Genomic DNA, 20,701 nt, shown 5'->3' with positions numbered 1-20,701 from the left:
AGTGCTGGGATTAAAGGCCTGCGCCACCAGGCCCGGCTGATCTTCAAGTTCTGATCCTCCTGCCTCCGTATCCCCGGTGCTGGGATTATCGAGCAGCAAATGTGGTTTTGGGCAGTGCTTGGGGTTGAATGAAGGACTCTGTGAGTTCCAGTCCCAGCCTCTCTAGTAGTTAGATCTCTTTATCTTAATTTAATGACCTATCAACTACTACACTACAAACATGCTAGGAGTATCTGGTACCCTCATCCCTGCCCAGACCCATGGAGAGCTCTGTGCCCTCAGCCTGCAGTCCTCAGTGATATCCAGCCCTGGCGAGTGCTCTCTCTGGAGATGGGCTCTCCTCTTATATTGACTTCATACATCTGGTTCCCCTCGCTGGTCTCATGGAGCTCAGACCTATAACGCTGCAGCTCAGGCCTCCGTTCCTCTTCATGGCAGTGTGTTGTTCCACCCAGTTCTGGAGATCTAAACCCAGGTCCTCATGCTTGTGAGACCAGCACTTCACTGACTGAGCCCCCTCTTGAGCCCCACCTGAGATTCTGTGTGTATGCACATGCAGGGGTGTGGGATCAGAGGACAGCCTTAGCTCTGCCTCACCTTCCACTCTCTGACCGAGTCTCTCGCTCACCAATGTCTATACTGTAAGCCAGCTGACCTATAAGCTTCTGGAAGTCTCCTGCCTCAGCACAGGAGGGCTGGGACTGCCTCATTGGGCTTTACATCAGCTCTGAGAATGAGCCCAAGGGCTGGGATGCTTGTGTGGCAAATGAGTTTCTCTCTATGGTGTCCTTACCACAAGTGGAGTTCAGCAACACAATGTAAGGTGAACCAATACATGTGTGTCCTTAGCAAAGAATAGCAAGGCAGACCAAAGCAAACCAATCCTCCTGCTCCCATTGTCTGTGAGGGCCTATTTAGACTTCTCCATCATGTGCCCTTTCACCTGTCTGCTTTAGCAAAACATCCTTTCACCTGTGTTCCCTAGCAAAGCATTGATGTGGAAACTTCTGGTTTCTTTGAAGAGTCAGTTGTATGGGATGGTGTTTTGCTAAAGCAGACATATGAAGGAATGTTTAACTAACGCAGACACAGTGAAAGGATGTTTTGCTAAAGCAAGCACATGAAAGGACACATGATGAAGGATTCTTTGCTAACGACACACGTGTATTGGTTTGCTTTACATTGATTTGTTGAGTTCCATCTGTTGTGACTCCATAGAAACACACCAAAAAACTTCTCGTGAGGCTCCTGTGGCTTCTTGCTGCTTCTGCAGACTCAGGCTGATTGGCAGAGGGATGTCAGCTGAGGCAGACTCAATGTGCTGATGCAAGACATGTAGTGAGGCAAAGCCCATTGAGGACATGTGGTGTTTGGAGGGAGTATAAATAGGACTTCAAGGACAGCGATGGAGGATCGGCTGGGTTTGCTTATGTAGCTAACGTTGCAAGCTTCTTGGTTTTGCATCTTCACTTCATTGGCAGAGGCAGAGCAAGGAACTTCTCCTGGTGTCCCTGCTGGTCTTGGTCACTCCTACTGACTCATTCAGATTCAGCCGAGGCCTGGCTGTTTCTGCTAGGTTGTGCCAATGCTTCTAATTCATGTTTGCTCTCCCGACTCTGCTGAACTGAACTGCTGGTATATTCATGCCACTGCTGATTCCTGTGAACTGAACTGCTGACTTCCTGACAACACAGATGGGATTTGCTCCAAAGAACAATTTTTCTTTTTCTTTCTTTTTTTTTCTTTTGGTTTTTTGAGACAGGGTTTCTCTGTGTAGCCCTGGCTGTCCTGGAACTCACTTTGTAGACCAGGCTGGCCTCGAACTCAGAAATCCGCCTGCCTCTGCCTCCTGAGTGCTGGGATTAATGGCGTGCGCCACCACGCCCAGCCAAAGAACAATCTCTAAACAGGTCCACTTCCCCCGTATCCTCATAACCTTTCTTTTCCAAAATCTATGGTGCACAGTGGGCTAGAGGGGAGGTTGAATGGTTATTAAAATAGGCTGTGAAAAACAAATGCCTACAAAACATCATTTGCTGTAACTGACTTTCCAAAGAAACCAGAAGTTTTCACTTCACACCTGCTACCTGGGGATCTCAGGGCAAGTCAGTAATCAGTTATAGGAGGAGCTGTTATTTGGTTTTGGGACACCTGCTTATCCTGACCCCACTAGAGAGAGGGAGGGAGTGACAAAGAGAGAGAGAGCGCGCCAATAAGCTTCCGAAGTGTTGAAAACTGAATTTCAAATACTTGGCAGATGAAAGGCTTACAGGGTTTCAGAGTTTCGCACAGGAGAGAAAGGTGATGAGGACCAGCACCTTGGGTGAGTCAGGAACGTTACAGATGCTCATGCACACACAACAGAAGGAACACACACATGCGGCAGGTCCACTCAGTGGGACCTAACACACCTGACAGGACAGCCATGTGTTGGTGTGTGCTGTGTGCAATTGCCCTCTGGCAGCGCAGTGCTGAGCAAGGCATTGTGATACCTCCCTCACCTCACGTATGCAATCGGGGACCACCAACAGCAGTACCCTGACCAGGCCAATGCTCAAGACAAGTGTCAGGGCTGGGGTGGGGGAGGAGGGACTTGTTCAGGGAGGGGTCTCTGTGAGTGTCGTGTTAACCTGTGGTGATGGTAGTTGGATATATGCACGGGACGCTGGATTGTAGCATAAGCCGAATCAATGGGGCTGTTGTGTGTGCTGAACCTCAGCACAGCTGTTGTGTGGGGAGTCCCTCCTCCCATGGAAAAGAGAGCCCAAGCAGGCAGGCTCCGGCCCAGGCAAGCACATCCGTCTGCCCCCCCCCCCTGTTTCTCTCACCCCCCTTTCTGTGTGCCTCAATCTCTGTCTTCATCTCTGCCTTGTCTTTGTTTCATCCCCACCCCAGACTTGATCCTAGAATTGTACGGGGAAGATGTGTGTCTGGAAGTCCAGCACGGCCAGTTCCTGTGTCTCCTCTATGCTGCCGCACTGAGCTGGGTCCTGGAGGATAGAGTCTTCTTGGTCTGGCCCTATGGGCTCTGGAACCCTGGGCCAGCAGCTGTGTTGCATCTCCTTACTATCTGAGGTTATAGTCTCCCATGTCCAAACAGCTCTCCTGAGCTTGGCACAAAATGGAGGCCTCCCTTTCCTCAGCAGGGCTTCTCTTCTTCGCCTGATCTGGGAAGGCCGACCTCCAACTTACCTGAGGAATGTCACATAGACCTTGGCAAACTTACAGGCTCAACCTTCCTCTCTTCAGATAAGAACCTGCCCGGCTAGCACCTGGGATTCCTGGAATGCAAATGAGGTATTCCCCAGGACCCTAAACTCCAGGCAATGAAATGTCACCCCACTTTCCGAGGTCCATATATAGCCTTTGATTCACCCCAATAAAGTGTATGTACACCAGCTGTTTCTCTGAATACCGTCTAAACGAGCTATAACACAAAAATCCTCAGAGAAGCTCCCTCGGCCCCCATCCCCCAGCATTAACTGCCAGCCCAGGATCCTGTGGACCCATCTGCCCAGGAGGGAAGAAGCCGAGCCTGAACTACAGAGCTGCTGCAGGTGAAAGCTGGGGACATCTGCCAGGTGGAGCACAGGCTGGGGTCTCTCTGGGCTGTGTGAGTGAGTGTGACCTCAAAGGGGACCTGGTTTGGAGAGAAAATGCTGGTGGGTGGAGACACAGCATACCGAATCACATAGCTGCAAATAGGCCTAGAGCTCCAAGCTCCCAAAGCCATGCTTACAACAGTCAGATTACTGTGCAGCTTGTGTTGGGGACCCAATGAGTGATGCACCCACCCACCCACAGTTTCCAGCTCTGGGAGGAATGCTCTGCCCAGGGAGAAGACCCTGGCCTGTCTGGAGCCAGTTTCCTGTCTTCATTGCAGATCCCCCACAGGACCTGAGAGTGACTGTTTCCCAAGGACAGGTAGAAAGGATGGACAGAGGAAGCTGGGCATCTGGGTGGGGGATGGGAGGCATCCCAGTTGATGGGCCACCTGGCAACTCTGCCTTCTGTCCTTCCCTGGTGTTGGAAATCCTCAGAAATGGCATCTTCCTCCCAGTCCTGGAGGGTCAAAGCCTGTGCCTAGTCTGTGTCACCTATAGCAATCCCCCAGCCAATGTGAGCTGGGCTTGGGTGACACAGACCCTGATCCCAATCCAGTCTTCAGAGCCTAGGGTGCTGGAGCTGCCTCTTTGCTCCAATATGTGGATGTGCCTCGTGTCTCTTTGCTCCAGTACGTAATGTGCCACATGTGTCTTTGCTCCAGTACATGGATGTGCCATGTGTCTCTTTGCTTCAGTATGTGGATGGTTTGCTTTGGGCTGCCACTGATATTGACTCCTGTATAGAAGCAACCAGGTCTCTCTCTGCTAGAGACTGCAAGGGCTGGGATATAGGGTCTCAGCCAAGAGACTCAGATCTGTGGTTCTCAAGGGACGTACTTGGGTTTCCAGCTCGAAGGGAGCCAAGGAGCTCTCTTTCAAGCCTACAAGGAGACCATCTTAGGTATCTGGATACCTAAGACCAGGCGCCAGGTATGGAAATTCCTGGGGTTCGCTGGGTTTTGTAGGCTCTGGATACCAGGTTTTGCTGAAATAGTTAACCACTTTAGGAGGCCACTAGAACTTTCACAGGGACAAAACCAAACAAAGAAGAAAGCTTTCCAAGACTTGAAATTGGCACTGCTATCTGCCCCAGCCCCGGCTCTGCCTGGCGTGAGTAAGCCTTTCTATTTGTGGACGATATTCAAGGCATTGCCAAAGAGGTGCCAACACAAACCTTGGGCCCCTGGCAATGACCAGTTGCCTATCTACTTAAGAAATTGGATCCAATGGCAGCAGGATGGCCAAACTCCTTGAACATTATAGTGGCTACTGCCCTGCTGACTAAAGATGCAGACAAATTAACTTTGGGACAGCCTCTGATTGTAACTACCCCTCATGCCATAGAGGGAGTTCTTAAGGCCTTCCCCTGGCCTCCACGACTGCTGGATCTCAAATGCCTGGCTAACTTACTATCAGTCTCTGTTGCTTCACCACCCTTGTGTCCTTCGTCCCTAACATCTCGCTGAACCCTGCCATCCTGCTACCTAATCCAGATTTGGAAACCCCACTGATAACACAACTGCCTGGAAACCCTGCAACATGTACCCGGGACCCGCCCAGCCTGACTGACTGGTCCTGGCCCAGTGCAATCTCACCGTGTGCACCAATGAAAGTTGCTATATGGAAGATGACACCAGGCACTCAGTGGGGGCAGTGGTGGGTTTGGACAAGACAGTATGGGCGTTTCCCTTTCTGAGCAGGACATCGGCCCAAAGGGCAGAATTAATAACCCTCACTGAGGTGCTCAAATTGGGCAAGGACAGAATGGTTAAAATCTACACTGATAGTCAATGCACATTTGCTACTGCACATGTTCACAGGGCAATATATTGTGAAATAGGACTATTGACTGTAGAAAGGACAAACAAAAGATCCTAAACCTCCTAGCTGCTCTATGGCTCCCAAAGAAACTGGCCATCAAACATTGTCCTGGGCATCAACAGGAACAGACCCCAGAGGCTGTCAGTAATTGTAAAGCAGACTAGGGAGGCCCTATATTTGCTGGTGACCCTCCCAGACCTGATCCTACCTGAACATTTAACTTACTCCAAAGAATATGACCAGGCTTATCAGCTCCGGTCTTAGGCCTACACAGAGGATGGATGCTGACACTCAACAGATGGAAGAAAGTTTCTACCGAAAACCTGGGCCAGAACTTTGGCTCGAGATCTCCATGCTAGCACACATCTGGGAATAAATAAGATGAAAGAGTTAATATCTACAAAGTTTTTTATTCTAGGGTTAACCAAGGAATTGCAGGACACTGTTACTAAATGTCATTCTTGTCAAATGACAAGCCCAGCTCCGAAAACAATGGATGCTGAAAGCGAGAGAGGAACCTCACCAGGAGTCTCTGGGAAACAGACTTCACTGAGGTAAAACCAGGAGAACCTGTGTCACAAATGTCTTTTAGTGTTTATAGATTCACTCTCAGGATGGACTGAGGCATTCCCTCCCACCCGAGAAGGAAACTGCTCAAACTGTAGTGAGAAACCCATCGAGGAACTGATACCTCAATTTAGACCTCCTTGGCTTTGGGCTCTGACCCCGGAGCAGCTTTCGCCTCTCAGGTTAGTCAAACTTCAGGAAAAGCATTGGGGCACAGTGGAAACTTCGGTGTGCATATCACCCCAAAGGTCAGGACATGCACAGAGGGTGACCTTAACTAAATTGACATGAACTAAGTTAACCTTAGAACCTGCCGATGACTCCTTCTCTCCGTCCTCCTCAGGGTTAGGAACACTCCTCATGTAGATGGAATAACCCCTTATGAGATGTTTGCAGGGCCGCTCCCTCCCACCCTTCCACAGGTCAAGGCAGATCTGCTGGCTGAGATTTCTGATTATGATATCCTTAAGTCAGGCTAGGCACTCCAGAGGATCCAGACTGGTCTGCATGTATATGTTCAACACCAGGCTCACCGATCGCTCCTCATTGGTTCCAACCTGGAGACTTAGTGCTGGTTAAGACACCATATCCTGGCTCCTCAATGGAAGGGACCCTATACTGTGATCCTGACGACACCCACAGCAGTCAAGGTTGATGGGATCCAGACCTGTATCCACCATTCCCATTTGAAGCCTGCTCCTTAGAAACAACAGAACTCCACCCAACGATGGATGGCCTGTCCAGTCTCATCCACAGGACCCACCCAACCCAACGATGGATGGCCTGTGCAGTCTCATCCACAGGACACACTGAAGCTAAGGGTAGTAGCTGAGAGCGTGCGTCAATATCCAGGACGAGGATGGACGACACAGCCACACTTAGAGGGCCCTCTAAGGATAAGACTTGTAGACTGACTACTAACCTTTGTCTTATACTTACAGTATTCCCCTGCTCAACTCTAGCACTGGTGAGACCTAGTAACTATAAGCCAAAGACGTATGGAAGCTGTCTGATACCAAAACCGACAGAGTGATGACTGCTCTATTCATGATTGTTCTCAGTCCCCCCAAATTGTCACAGACCTTTGAAACTTGTGGCTAGAACTAAGCATCAAGCCTCAAAATGCTCACGTTCATCAGCCTTCGCCTTACGCTGTCATGGCTGGGCCACACATGCCTGGAAATAAGGGGCTTTTTTTTTTTTTTTTTTTTTTTTTTTTTTAAAGGGGCCTTTTTTTTCCTTCCTCTTTTGAGAGAGGGTCTGTGTAGCCCTGGCTGTCCTAGAACTTGCTCTGTAGACCAGGCTGGCCTCAGACTCAGAGAGCCCTGTCTCTTCCTCCCAAGTGCTGGGATTAAAGGTGTGCACCACCTCCCGGCTAAGGGGAGGCTTTTATTTAGATACTGGCACCTGCACTGATTTGTGCCTGTATTGCGGTAGCCATATTATTATTATTATATTATTATTATTATTATTATTATTATTATTATTATTTTGTGAAGTGTGTCTCAGTATTTTCCATTGCTAATTCTGTACCATACTCAGAGATCCACCTGTCTCTGCCTCCTAACTGCTGGGATGCACCACCACCATTACCTGGCTACTTCCCGAGTCTTACAGAATCTCTCTTAGCAGTTCTTGAGTCTTAAGATCTGGCGTAAACGACTACACAACTGACAGAAAGACTTACCCTGAATGCTGGTGCCACCACACAAAGGCAGGGGCCAAGAAGAAATAAAATGAGAAAGCAGGAAAGATACCAGGGCATCTCACTCCCTGTATCTTGGTCTGCGTTTACTCTGCATGATAGACCAAACCCTCAGAAGCCGGAGCCAAGAGAAATCCTTCTTCCTTTGGTTCTTTGTGTCGTTTTTTTCGGCCACAGTGATGAAAATCTAATTAAACACCACATGGTTTTCTCCCCAAAACAGTGAGGGGCTGGGGCCAAGCTCAGTGGTAGAGCTCTGCCTAGAATCCTCCACTGAGGAGAATGTGCTGGGGACTGAAGAGGTGGCTCAGAAGAGTGCTTACTGATCTTGAGGACCCAAGTGTGGTTCCTAGCAACCATGTTGGGCTCTCCACAACCACCTGTAATGCCAGCTCCAGGGGGGGTCTGCCCTACATTCCTCTGGTACCCAGACTCACGCATGTATAGCTTAAGGAAGGATGGATAAAGCAAGTACTGGGTGTTTGATTTTGGACCCAGGACAAGAGTCTGAGGTGCATCTTTTACATACCAAAGCAGACCCGGCCTCCATATTCTCCCAGCATCCCTCAGTCCCTACCTAGTATACCCTGCCCTAACCCTGAACTTTCCAGCCTAAGGGCTGCCGTTCCTCCAGAGGCTCCTCCCTATAGAATCCAGACATTTTGATCTCTCCCTCTCTCCTCTTCTCTCTCTGTGCTTGTCCTTCTTTCTCTTCCTTCCCTACCACCCCCTTCCTCATGGTGACTTCCCTGGCCTTGCTCCTTGGGGGCCAGTAACTCCCCTGAGAGCAGTTTTGAAATAAATCTGTCTTTAATCTAATATAATGTCTTAAATTGGCTCATCTCACTGGTGGCAGAGAAATAACCTATCACTAGGCAGCTGAAGGATGGAAGCATGGATAGTGGGATAGAGGGAAGCATGGATGGATGGAAGCATGGATGGATGCATGGATGGAAGGAAGGAAGGAAAGAAGGATGGATGGATGGATGGATGGAAGCATGGATGGATGGAAGCATTGATGGATGGATGGAAGCATTGATGGATGGAAGGAAGTATGGATGGATGGATAGATGGGTGAATGCATGGATGGATGGATGGAAGCATGGATGGATGAATGGAAGGCTGGAGGATGTGAAGGTGGCGAGATGGAGAAGTGTAATACTGGCTGGGTAGGTGGCTGACTTCATGAAAACAAGAATACACAAGCTTTTGTTTGACTGACATTTTCTTGGGGGTGCTCAGGCTGGAATCAGCCCCTTGGCATCCTTAGCAGCGAGGGCTACCTGTGCACACTATCACTCTGGTCAGCTGGAATTACTAAGTAAATGACCAAGTGGCTGGGTAAACAGGGGGAAGATCCTTCCAGAGCTTCTGTGAACACTGGACTCTCCGGACTCTGATTAAAAACAGTTTATTATTGCCATCCCAGAAACGCCCATGGCAGGAAGGTCCTAGGGAGTGGAGTGGCTGCTGCCGCCAGCACCCACTTACCTCCATCCACAACTGCTGGGGCTCAGAGACAGGGAGGCTTTCACATTACACAACATGACTCAGGCTCCCCAACACAAGTGCTGATTGGTATGTCCTAAGGGAGCGGTGAGAATGCACATTTAAGGGATTCTTTTAGGAGCTATGAGTTCAAACAGGCCTCCAGTCACACTACTTCATGTTCTACTTCAAGCTGCCAGTCGGAAGCTCTGTAAAACAAGAAGTATGGCTGTAAGGTATAGGCTTTCAGCCCCTCCCTCCTGCCACAGTTCTGGGAGGTGCTGGAGATGTACCAACAACTTGGGGGACAAGCAGCCTTGAGGCCTGAGACAGCGGCCACTCATCCTGTTGATGGTAGGCAGGGCCGGGCTGAGAGCAGGTGACATGAGGTGAATGTGATTGGCATCAGGGAATGCCAGGATGGTGAGGAAGGCCCTGGTAATCCCAGCACTCTGAAGGTGGGGACAGGGGAATCAGAACCAAGGTCAGCCTCAGCTACAGACTTTGAGCATTGCCTGAGTTTCATGGGACCTGGTCTCAAACACACAAACAGGAAAAGAGGGGCACGCCCCAGGTCCTGAGACGAGCAGAAGCAAAGGTCCAAGAGGGCCATGGAAGAGAGCTGTGGCCTGTGCCTGGTGGACTCTGGGGAGGGGAAGGTGCTGTATAAGGAGACAGCCTGCTCCCAGGAAGTGCCACTCATGGCACACTCACCAGACACTAGTGGTGTCTGCTAGATGATGCTGTCAGGGTAGAGGATGGTGCGGGCTGGCTGTGCCCTGCAGAGTGTTCAGTTAGCTTCCTCATCTCTGTGGTTCCACGCCATGGGACATTCCACCCAAAATGTCTACAAATGCGTAGCTTCCCATTCCTACATGTTCGAGTGTGTGTGTGTGTGTGTGTGTTTGTGTGTGTGTGACTGCACATGCATGCTGTACAAGCTTTGTAGACAGCCACAATGAGAGAAACAGGTGCTCTGGGAGAGAGTATGGCCTTGGGGACTTCCACTTGGGGACACAACCTTACTATAGGACATTCTCTAGAACTCGTGACAGACTGAGATAGGGTGTCATGTAGCCCAGTCTGGCCTAGCTTCTGAGCTGTACCCTTGCCTGCTGTGTGCTAGGACTGCATCTGTGTGCCACCATGTCCAGTGTATGGGCTGTGAGGGATGAAGTCCAGGACCCCACCACGGCAGGCCAGCACTACCAACTGAGCCCCAGCCCCAACACCATTGGTTTGTTTCTTTGTTTTGGCTTTTTAAAAACACTGTCTTATATAGCTAAGGTTAGCATTCAATGTCTGATCCTCCTGCCTCCACCTCAGAGTTGGGATAACAGGTATGCACCATCACACCTGGGTGATCTACAAATTTTCCAGTTACTACAGATCACCCAGCTGAATTCCAGCTGGCTGGATTCCTCTTGAATTGACTTCAGGAGCTGATGAGAAAACCAAGGGTCTATACCAGGGGCTGGGGTACCCAGTCCTCTTACAGGCTTGGGTGGGGTGAGGGGCTAAGTGAGCAACCTCCTCACCTGGATTCCACCTAAGGCACCATCTGGAGGTCCAGGGGGTCATAGGGTGACACCCGCATATCCTGCAGCAGAGCTTCTAGGCTGTTCCTCAGCGTGGCATAGGGCGGCTTCTCCTCGTAACTGAGGGCCATCACCACCTTCAGGTACTCCCGCAGGGTCTCTGTGGTCAAGACACCCAAAAGCACAGGTGAGGCCCGAAAGGTGGTGCCTGCAGGCCCCTGTGCTCAGTGCACTGGGAGTCCTTGTATCTGCTGTCGGTGTGGAGGCATCAAGGGAGCAGCAGCGGAATGGTAAACATCAGAGTGCTCATCGGCCAGCCATCACCAACCCTCACCCGCTGCCCATCCCATACTACTTCCCAACAGATTCCTGAGCAAACCTATGTGCACCTCTAACACGGGGCCTGCAGGTTCCAGCCGAGGCAGGAATGGAATGTGAGCACAGTGCACATTAGGAGCCACTGAGCAGAGGGAAGCAGTGGGCATCATAGTCACCAACCAGCATGATTGGCAGGCAAGCCCCACATGCAACTAAGTGTTCTTTAAACCTTTCTCTCTCTCTCTCTTAAAAATAATTTATCTTTATTTTATGAGCACTGGTGCTTTGCCTGCAAGTATGTCTGTATGAGAGATCTTGGATTTACAGACAGTTGTAAGCTACCATGTGGACGCTGGGAACTGAACCCAGGTCCTCAGGAAGAGCAGCCAGTGTTCTTAACTGCCAGGCCATCTCTCCAGCCCTTAAAACAATTTTCAACCACTAGAAAACACAAAACAGTATTAAGTTCATGGCAGCACAAGAACACGTGTGCTACACTGCAGGGAACCATGGAATTGGCCTGGTCTCGCTGCCTTGAGAGACATGCGACATGTTTTTCACACTCATATGTCTTTAAGGGTCCATGGCTCCTAGGGCACAAGGTGCCTTCCAGTTCCTGAGGGACCAATGCACTCCCTCAGGCAGTAAAGCACACAGGCCACTTTGTGTCTCTCTGTATGTTCCCTTAGAAGGCAAGGAAACATGGAATCCTGCCACGACAACTGGTCTCCGACCCTAATCTCGTGTACCCTGTAGAGCTTGCAATCATCACTGTATCCTGGCAACTGCACAGATATAGATCCTGGCAAATGCTACTATATCCAGTTTCTTATAAGGGTATACAAAGTGTGATTACTTTTTTTTTTTTTTTTTTAATGGTTTTTCGAGACAGGGTTTCTCTGTGTAGCCCTGGCTGTCCTGGAAATCACTCTGTAGACCAGGCTGGCCTCGAACTCAGAAATCCNCCTGCCTCTGCCTCCCNAGTGCTGGGATTAAAGGCGTGCGCCACCACGCCCGGCGTGTGATTACTTTCAATAAAGTTGTCACAGCCTCAGTCTTGCTGTGACTCCTTCCACCTGAGCCTGGATTAAGCTCTTGCCAGTTATATTTTGGCCCTCTAAATAAGTGCAGGTGCTTATACCACACAGGTTAGAAGAAAACGGCTCTTTTTAAAATTTAATTTGGGGGAGGGAGGAGTCTATAAGGAGTCTCACTCTGGCTATGCATGGTGGCGTCTGCTTTTAATCCCAGCAGCTGGGAGGCAGAGGTAGGCAGATCTCTGAGTTCCAGGACAGCCAGGACTACACAGAGGAACCCTGTCTCAAACCGAAACCAAAACCAAAACCAAAGCCAAAGCCAAAGAAAAAAAGTTTTACTTTTTAGCACAGGCTGGTCTTGAATTCCTGATAATTCTACTGCCTTAGTCTCTCTCAAATGCTGGGAAACTGGCCAGTACCATGATGGGCATTTTGTTGTTTTGTTTTTCTGGACAGTCTCTGTATAGTGCTGGCTGGCTCAGAACTCACAGAGATCCACCAGTCTCTGCCTTTCAAATGCTGGGATGGAAGGTGTGCACCACCACTCTTGCCATGATGGCACTTGTAAAAAAATGCTATTTTTCTGTGTGTCTGTATCCGCATGAGTGTGTGTCGTGTGCAGAGTGCCCTCAGAGAGCAGGAAAAGTATCCTAGAGTCACACAGTGTAAGTGTGGGAGCTGAACTCAGATCTCTGCAAGAGCAGCAAGCACTCGTAACTGTGGAAAGCCTGCACGACCATGTGCGCTTACAGTCCCAGGGCTGGAAGCAGCTGAGACAGGCGAATCGTTTGGCCTCGGTGGCCTGCTACTCCAGCTAAACCAGTGAGCTCGAGGTTCATGAGACACCCAGTCGATCCCAATGGTACTTCCCCCAACAATGATTTATTGTGTGTGTGGACGTCAGAGCTCAACTTGTAGTAATTCTTTCTTCTCACCATGTGGCTCTTGAGAGTTGAATCCAGTCATCAGGCTTGGCAGCAAGTGCCTCTACCCTCTCCAAGCCATGCCAACAGCCCCACCGTGGTATTCTTAATTTTCAGGTGTATTTATGATACACGTGTGTACTGCTCTGTACGTGCAGGTCTGTGCATTGCATGAGAAGTCGATAGCAGCTGTCTTCCTCTCAGGTGTCACCCTCCACTTGTTTTCTGAGACAGGGTCTCTCATGAACCTGGAGCTCACTGGTTTAGCTGGAGTAGCAGGCCACCATGGTCCAACGATTCACCTGTCTCAGCTGCTTCCAGCCCTGGGACTGTAAGTGCACATGGTCATGCAGGCTTTTCACATGGGTGCTGGGACCCAAATTCATAATATGCTGGATAAGAACGGGAGAGGGCTATAGATGTGGGGAGCAAGTCCGGCATGACTGTGCTCCCCTCCCCCTCCCCCGCACTGAGTGTTACTTCCTCCCTCCTGTGCTGGCCTAGAGTCTACCCCACGGGGACCCTGCACAGCAGAGATAAACCTATTCAATGGGGCCCTGTGTGTACACTGCCCAGTGACTTACAGAAGAGAAAGCTACCCAACTCCGTAAGCCTGAGGCTGCACTGCACTGAAGTCCCTGAAGCCCAGCAGAAGAGCCATATCCCACCCAAGCCGGCACAAAGAAATGGACCAGAAGTTAGGCAGACAGGATATGGGTTACATCCCTAGCACCCTCATGCTGGCTCACAACCATCTATAACTCCTATTCCACCCGTGGTGCACAGACATCCACACAGACAATGAAGTTCCACATGTGAAATAAAAATAAAGCTTTATAAAACAAAAAATTCTGTTTTTAGCCCTGTTTCAGTAGTAAGTCCTGTACACATTCTCTCCATGCCAGCACCAACAAACGCTAACGTGGAAAGCAGGGCCTTGGGGAGGGGTGTGTGTGTGTGTGTGTATAAGTTTTAGAGGAGGTTTACTGGGACCTCACACTTGCTTTTCACTCACAGTTCTCACTGTATTTTTAAAACATGTTAATGATTCATTTACAATATATGTGTGTTTATGTGTAACCTGTGTGTACACTGCCCATAGAGGACAGAAGAGAGCATTCGAGCCTCTGGATTGATTTTACAAATGGCTGCTGCCACGTGAGTTCTGAGAACTGAACCTAGTCCTGGAAAGTCAGTAAGTTCTTGTTCTTGTTCTTGTTCTTGTTCTTGTTCTTGTTCTTGTTCTCTCTCTCTCTCTCTCTCTCTCTCTCTCTCTCTCTCTCTCTCTCGGTTATTTATCTACTTATCTATTTATTTACTTATTGGAGACAAGTTTTCTGTGTAGCCCTGGCTGTACGAGAACTCACTTTGTCGACCAAGTTGGTTTCAAACTCCCTGAGATCCACCTGCCTCTGCCTCCTGAGTGCTGGAACTAAAGGCGTGTGCCATACTTCCCAGCTGCAGTAAGTAAGTATTCTTAACCGCTGAGCCATCTCTCTAGTTAACCCACCACTTTTCTTTTTAATCTTCTAGAGTTGATTCACTAAATTAATTCATGTCTACAAAACTACTGCCCCAGTTTTTTTAAATCTATGTACACGCATGTAAGCATGTTCATGTACACACAGGTGCATGTGCATGCAGGTAGAGGTCGGGTATCAGATAACCCTGGGTGTTGGTCCTCCCCTCCCACCAGTGTGAAGCAGGGTTTCTTGGTTTGCTGCTGTGGACACAACTTCAGGAGTCCTCTTTCTGCCTCCTGTCTTGCTGTGGGAGCACCGGGCTTACAGAGGTGTGCACTGCACTGCACCCAGCTTCATGTAGGCTCAGGGGATCTGACCTCAGGCACTCACACTTACACTGAATGTAGCTCCCAACCGAGCCGCCTTCCTAACCACCTGCAATCCAGCTTAAAGACAAGGATACTACGTACTTTCTAATTACAAAAAGCCCCGACCAAAGCCCACAGACGGCCAGAGGTGCAGCTGGCACACGCCTTTGATCTCAGCATTCAAGGAAGGTGGGTTCCTGAGTTCCAGGCCAACCAGGACTACAAACCCTTTCTCAAACAACATCTTACAAGTATTAATGTAAGAAACCTCTACAATCTGTCTCAAACAAGGAAAAACAGGAACCTAAACTGACTAATATTATTCTAATATTATACCATAAAATCATTATACTAATAAAATACCAGAGCCAACAACATGGCTCAGGAGGTAAAGTCACTTGCCATCAAGATTGATGGCCTGAGCTTGATCCCCAGAACCCAGCAGATCCCCAGGAGAGAGCACCGATGTTGTTTTCTTACCTCCACACTCATGGACATGTTGTTTTCTTACCTCACACATGGACATACATACACATACAAAATAAAATAAATACAAGTAAAAAATAAATAAATAAAAGCTAAAAAAATAATCCCAGCACTCGGGAGGCAGAGGCAGGCAGATTTCTGAGTTTGAGGCCAGCCTGGTCTACAAAGTGAGTTACAGGACAGCCAGGGCTATACAGAGAAACCCTGTCTCGAAAAAGACCAAAAAAAAAAAAAAAATGCTAAAAAAAGTACGCATATTAGGCATGGTGCTTGCCTGTGACCCCACTCACTCAAGGCCAGCCAGGGGAGCACAGCAAGTGTGGGTCAGTCTAGGCTGGTATAGGAGACCCTGTATCAAATCAAATAAATACAATGTATCAAGTTCAATTAAAATAACTGAAAAATTAACTTATGTGTACAGGCAGGGGAAATGGCTAAGGGGTGAGCGCTTGCCTGGCATGCACCAGCCCTGGATTACATTCCCAGCTCCGAACAACTCAAGAACTGTGTATATGGTTGCAACCCTGCTACTACTGGAAGACACTGAATATTTTTACATGTTTGCTTGTGTCCTAAAGGAGGCATAACACAACACACATGCAACTGGGCAAACGAGGAGAAAAGCATAGCAAAGAAAGGCCTCCAAGCACGAGGCTTGCTGGCACCTCCCCCTAGGACATACCTGAGGCCCTGTGCCAGCGGCCACACAGTCCCACGAGGGGCGAGGGGCTGTCCAGAAACCTTCAGGGGAGAAACATATGGGACAGGAGAGTGATGTGTTAAGGTGAAGTGTCCTCTAAACACATGCACACACCCACCCCACTTAGGAAAGACAGACACTACTTCAGCCTCCTTCCTCTTTCCCTCTGGTTCTCTAGTTTAGACTGTCAGGCTGGCTCCTGTCATTCATCTGATATCTCCTCCAATCAGCCAAACGTTCTCAAGCCCCACCCTCCTGCTTCTTAGTCCCTACTATGCTCCTGTCCTGACTATGGACCTACTTTTGGCTTCCTGCTGCTCTGGGTGTCCCCTCAACTGCTCACTCTTTTCTCATTGATCTCACCTTCCCAGCTCCCAATCCTGCAGACAGCCTGGCAATCTGACCTCTGTTGGCGCCTCAGTCTCCTGTGAGTGCCCTCCTGGTCGATTGGGGTCCAGGACCTTCAGGGCGCTTCCAGGATTGTGTCTGCTGTCCTTGGTGCTGAAGCAATACCCCAGGCACCCAGCAGATGCCACATTTCCTCACAATAGAGAAAGCCCTAAGACCAACCGTCCAATGTCCTTGGTACTGAAGTGGACAGCGTCGAGCCTCCTTTCAAAGTCATCTGTGTGGCGCTTCCATTTCCAAAGCGGAAGTCCTGCCGCTATCCTAGGTGCTGAATGGCAGTTAGGCACCACCACGAGTGTGCAGCTGTCCTCGGTGCTGAACGCCAGCACACTGCTTCCTTCTACCCTTAACAACTGCGTAAAGTACAACTGCCAAGATCTAAAGCCTCATGTGCTGAGCCTTTCCCTCCTAATCCTGGAGGTATGGAGGCAGGGTGACTGCCTGGAGGTGTAGGCCTGTGGGTAAGTTGTGCTGTGTTGCATGTAATGAGCATGAAGCCCTGTTTACTCCCTAACTGTTTATGCTTCTGACTCAGGTGCTACTTACATAGCAGTCTACAGTGGGACAACACTAGGGCTCACATGGCTCACAGAAGCCACCCAACACCCAGAAGAGTGGGCCAGAAGCTGACCCTGGGCAGCACAGCCCCAGAGCCCAAAACTGCATGGCAGAGAATTCACTTGAGGCTGCAGAAGGCTGTGGCTCTGTGAGTGGCTGCCTACCCATCCCTTCTGCTCCTCACAGAGATCTTAACTCTTCCCCTACCTGAGGAGTATGCCTTCGTACTCACTTCTGTTTCTGCCTAGTTATCTCTTCAGTGTTGGGAAGACAATTTGTCCATGGCAGGGACCCATAAAGCCACTTGAGCATACAGTAGCCCAAGGTCTGGAGATCGCTGCGGCGGGAGGGTCCTGGGAGAAAGGGGAGAGGTGGTGGCTTAGTCTAGCTGTCCCACCTCTTCATGTGTCTACCCCCAGCTCTCTACTCCAGCTGTGAAAACCACCTTAGCCATTACTGCTCAGTCCCTGGCCTCCCTTATACTCCCCAAGACTCTCACATACTCTGCTGCTGTCATTCACTCCAGTACCCCACTGCCCTGTCTGCTTACCCTCTGTTAATACAGTTAGCAAAGTAGCCCTGGGTGCCTGTGCACCCAGCCTGGCCTCTCATCTCCCGAACAGTTCATTTCCCATATAGTTAAGTGGGGGAATGATTGCAGTGCTGAGCTACCTCATTGCAGAGGAGAGAGAACAGGGCACTTTCCTTTTGCCTCCTAACTCACTCTTCAGACAGATGTGCACTAAGTGGTTTTGACTTCTGCCCCCGGTGCATGCAGTACCGGCACCTCCCCTGCTCAGGGACCTTAGCCTGATGGAAGCATGTGTGGTGGCAGAGGGATGGTCATGACACTGAGATTCAGGAAAGAGGGGCTGGGGAACCTGAGGAAGGCTTTCAGCCCTCTTCGCACATTTTCCCCGGATAGCCTGATCCTCTTGCTCGGTGCTTAACTCCCACAAGACTACAAAGATCTCATGCTCCAGTAGTGGATGGGCCCCATTTCTGCAACTGCCCTTCCTAGGTGACCCTAAAACAGCCCTCATCATCTTTCAAGTCTGCCAGATTAGAAATCTGAACCTCTGGAAATATGAGATTCCTGCCCAGCTGCTCACTGTCCTGGGTTCTAGACCCCATATCCCCACTACTCAAAGGCCACCATGCAGCCCTCCTTGGTTCTGAAGAAGGGAACAAATTCCCTCACATGGCCAGGGCACCCCTATATTCCCAGTCCCCACCAGGGGACCTTTATGTTCCTCTACTTGTGGTGTCTACTACGACTGATCCAGAATGTGAGGCCATGGGTGTGACCCTAACATGTAGGAGGCATGTCGTGGTGGAGTCCCTCTCACCGCATCCCTTGTGCAGGTCCATGCTAATGAACTCCAGGTCCCCATCGTGTGGACTCCTGCTGCCTTCTTTGTAGGCCACGTGTTTGCCACCTGGGCAGTATCGGTAGGCGAAGCCATAGCCCACCAGGTTTACCTGTGGACAAGGAGGAGGCACATAGACCCGAGGTTAGGGCTGCAGAATCCAATGTGGGCACAGACGCCTGTGTCAACAGTTGCCTATCTAATCCCAATAGCTGTAAAGGGGGAGATGTGGGGCTGGCTATTGGCTGCGGGAGGCCAAGCATAAACTCAGCAGCATCCATCCCTACTGTGGGCCTCAGCTGAGACTCAACACTATGGTGGACCAAGTGTCGAGTGGGGGTTGCTCACGTGACAGGCTGGGGAGATGCCTGAGCAGGAAAGAGCACGGCTGCTCTTCAGAGGATTCGTGTTCAGTTACCAGCACCCACATGGCAGCTCACAATAGTCTCTAACTCCAATTCCAGGGAAATATACACATGTAAGTGAAACACCCGTGCTCATAAAATTAAAATAAATAGATCCTTAAAAAAAAAAAAAAAAAAAAGGCATGCTCTTGGGCCCCTCTCCTCCAGATTCCCACCACCTTGTAAAGACAAAAAAAAATGATGGCTCCAACAGTCGAGAGTCTAGTGTGGAGTCAGAGCCCCTTGATCAAGTCACACACAAACCCCAACTCTGAACACTAAGCTGGGAACTGTGCTTTCAACCCACAAGCTGCTTAGTTCTCCTGAACTCCTAGCACTCCACCTGCCTCAGGTCCTAAAGCTCCACCAGCACGTGTGCCTTTGGAGAGACTCATATCCAAATGCTAACACTGTTTTTGGAGACTCCTGAAGGCCAGGCTAACCTGAAACTGTATGTAGTTGAGGATGACTGAACATTTTTGTTTTGTTTGAGACAGGGTCTTTGCAAAGCCCTGGATATATTGAACTCACTCTGTAGACCAGGCTGGCCTTGAACTCAAGAGATAACCTGGCCCTGCTCCCCAAGTGCTGGGATTAAGGTGTGCATGATTGCAACTGGTTTAGGGTAACTCAATTCCTGATCCTCCTATCTCCACTCTCTGAATGCTGGGATAATAGCGGTAACAGCTGTGTGTTGATATGCCCAGTTTATGTTGTGCCAGAGATGGAACCCAGGGTTTTATACATGTTAGGCAATGAAGCCACATCCCCAGCACCACAAAAGAGTGTGTGTGTGTGTGTGTGTGTGTGTGTGTGTGTGTGTGTGTGTGTTGGAGGGGTCTGGCTCTCACCTGGCTCAGATCCTCTGGGTTCACAAAGACGTTCTCAGCTGTCAGGTTCCCGTGGACATACTCGTTCTCATGGAGATACTCCAGAGCATCCAGCTGGAGGGAGGAGGTGTTGAGGTGGGATGACAAAGCAATGACAAATGGGGAAGGGGAAAAGCTGTCAACCTGGGGACCATCACTGTGAGTGGAGTAGCCTGCCAGGTTCTAGGGTAGCATTCACCGTGGTGGCACGCCTGTGAAGAACTCAGCAGTCAGCTGGTGTGTGGCTTTCCTCTGCCTCCTGTGCTGACCTATCGTTCCCTGCAGCTGCACTGCACTACACCTGCACTGTCAGAGCTCTGCTATGTTTTCTAAGAGAGAAAGCAATGGCTAAACACCTCACTGAGGGCTCTAGGTAGGCTCCGGTGCTGAGCTACATCCCTTCCCAGCAATTTCTGCCTGTCTGTCCAGCTCCACCTTTTACACGAAGCTTTGGAGTGCTGTGAGGACTCATCTGGGTGTCAGTCACATCCTGCTTATCTCCCTGACTCTGGGCCTGAGCTGTCCATCAAGTCGTTGTTCTGTCTTCTAGTCTCCCCTCTCCTGGCCAGGATGCTCTGCAAGCCCATCTTCTTCCAGCTGAGCCTTCATCTTGCCTCTAATCTCCTTACTCCAACTCAACTCCACACGGCCTGAGGGTCTTTCTGCCTCATCTGCCCAACTTTCTCATGGATCCCAGTATCCCCTGCTCCTTACCTGGAACTTGCAACCCTGTGTGATGTCACTTGCTGCTCTCTGAACACACCAACCACCCCTCTCCCCACTGTACATCAAGCTACGACATTTACCTCACCCAACAAGCTCATCACCCCCTTGGCACTTCTATCACTCCAGCGATGTGATCTGACTCCTCCTCCTTCATTAAGCACGGGTCATTTCTAAAAGCCAACTGTTTGCCAGAGCCCTGTCCACCTGTGAGAATGACGTCATGAAGACAGGACTGGCTGCCCTCTGTTCCACCTGTCCACCTAACTGTGAGGATGACGTCATGAAGACAGGACGGGCTGCCCTCTGTTCCAGCTGTCCACCTAACTGTGAGAATGACGTCATGAAGA

General features: G+C 49.9%; 1 protein-coding gene across 3 annotated transcripts in view; it reads right to left on the bottom strand.

The window, feature by feature from the left end:
* Nucleotides 1–9,095: 9,095 nt before the first annotated feature.
* Nucleotides 9,096–20,701, bottom strand: part of Vrk3 (VRK serine/threonine kinase 3) — a 33,033-nt gene continuing 21,427 nt past the window's right edge. For all 3 annotated transcript variants that reach the window (XM_021203459.1, XM_029544486.1, XM_029544490.1), the window contains exons 10-15: nt 19,611–19,703; nt 18,335–18,467; nt 17,218–17,338; nt 16,002–16,060; nt 10,725–10,884; nt 9,096–9,395 (exon numbers count right to left, since the gene is read on the bottom strand). In XM_021203459.1, coding sequence (XP_021059118.1) covers nt 10,736–10,884; nt 16,002–16,060; nt 17,218–17,338; nt 18,335–18,467; nt 19,611–19,703 — 555 coding nt within the window. In that variant the 3' untranslated portion in view covers nt 9,096–9,395; nt 10,725–10,735. The remainder of the gene's footprint in view (nt 9,396–10,724; nt 10,885–16,001; nt 16,061–17,217; nt 17,339–18,334; nt 18,468–19,610; nt 19,704–20,701) is intronic.

This window comes from Mus pahari, chromosome 1 (genome assembly GCF_900095145.1).
Source record: "Mus pahari chromosome 1, PAHARI_EIJ_v1.1, whole genome shotgun sequence".
Lineage (NCBI taxonomy): Eukaryota > Metazoa > Chordata > Mammalia > Rodentia > Muridae > Mus > Mus pahari.
Note: the sequence above shows the minus strand (reverse complement) of the source record. Positions and strands in the feature narration are given on the sequence as shown.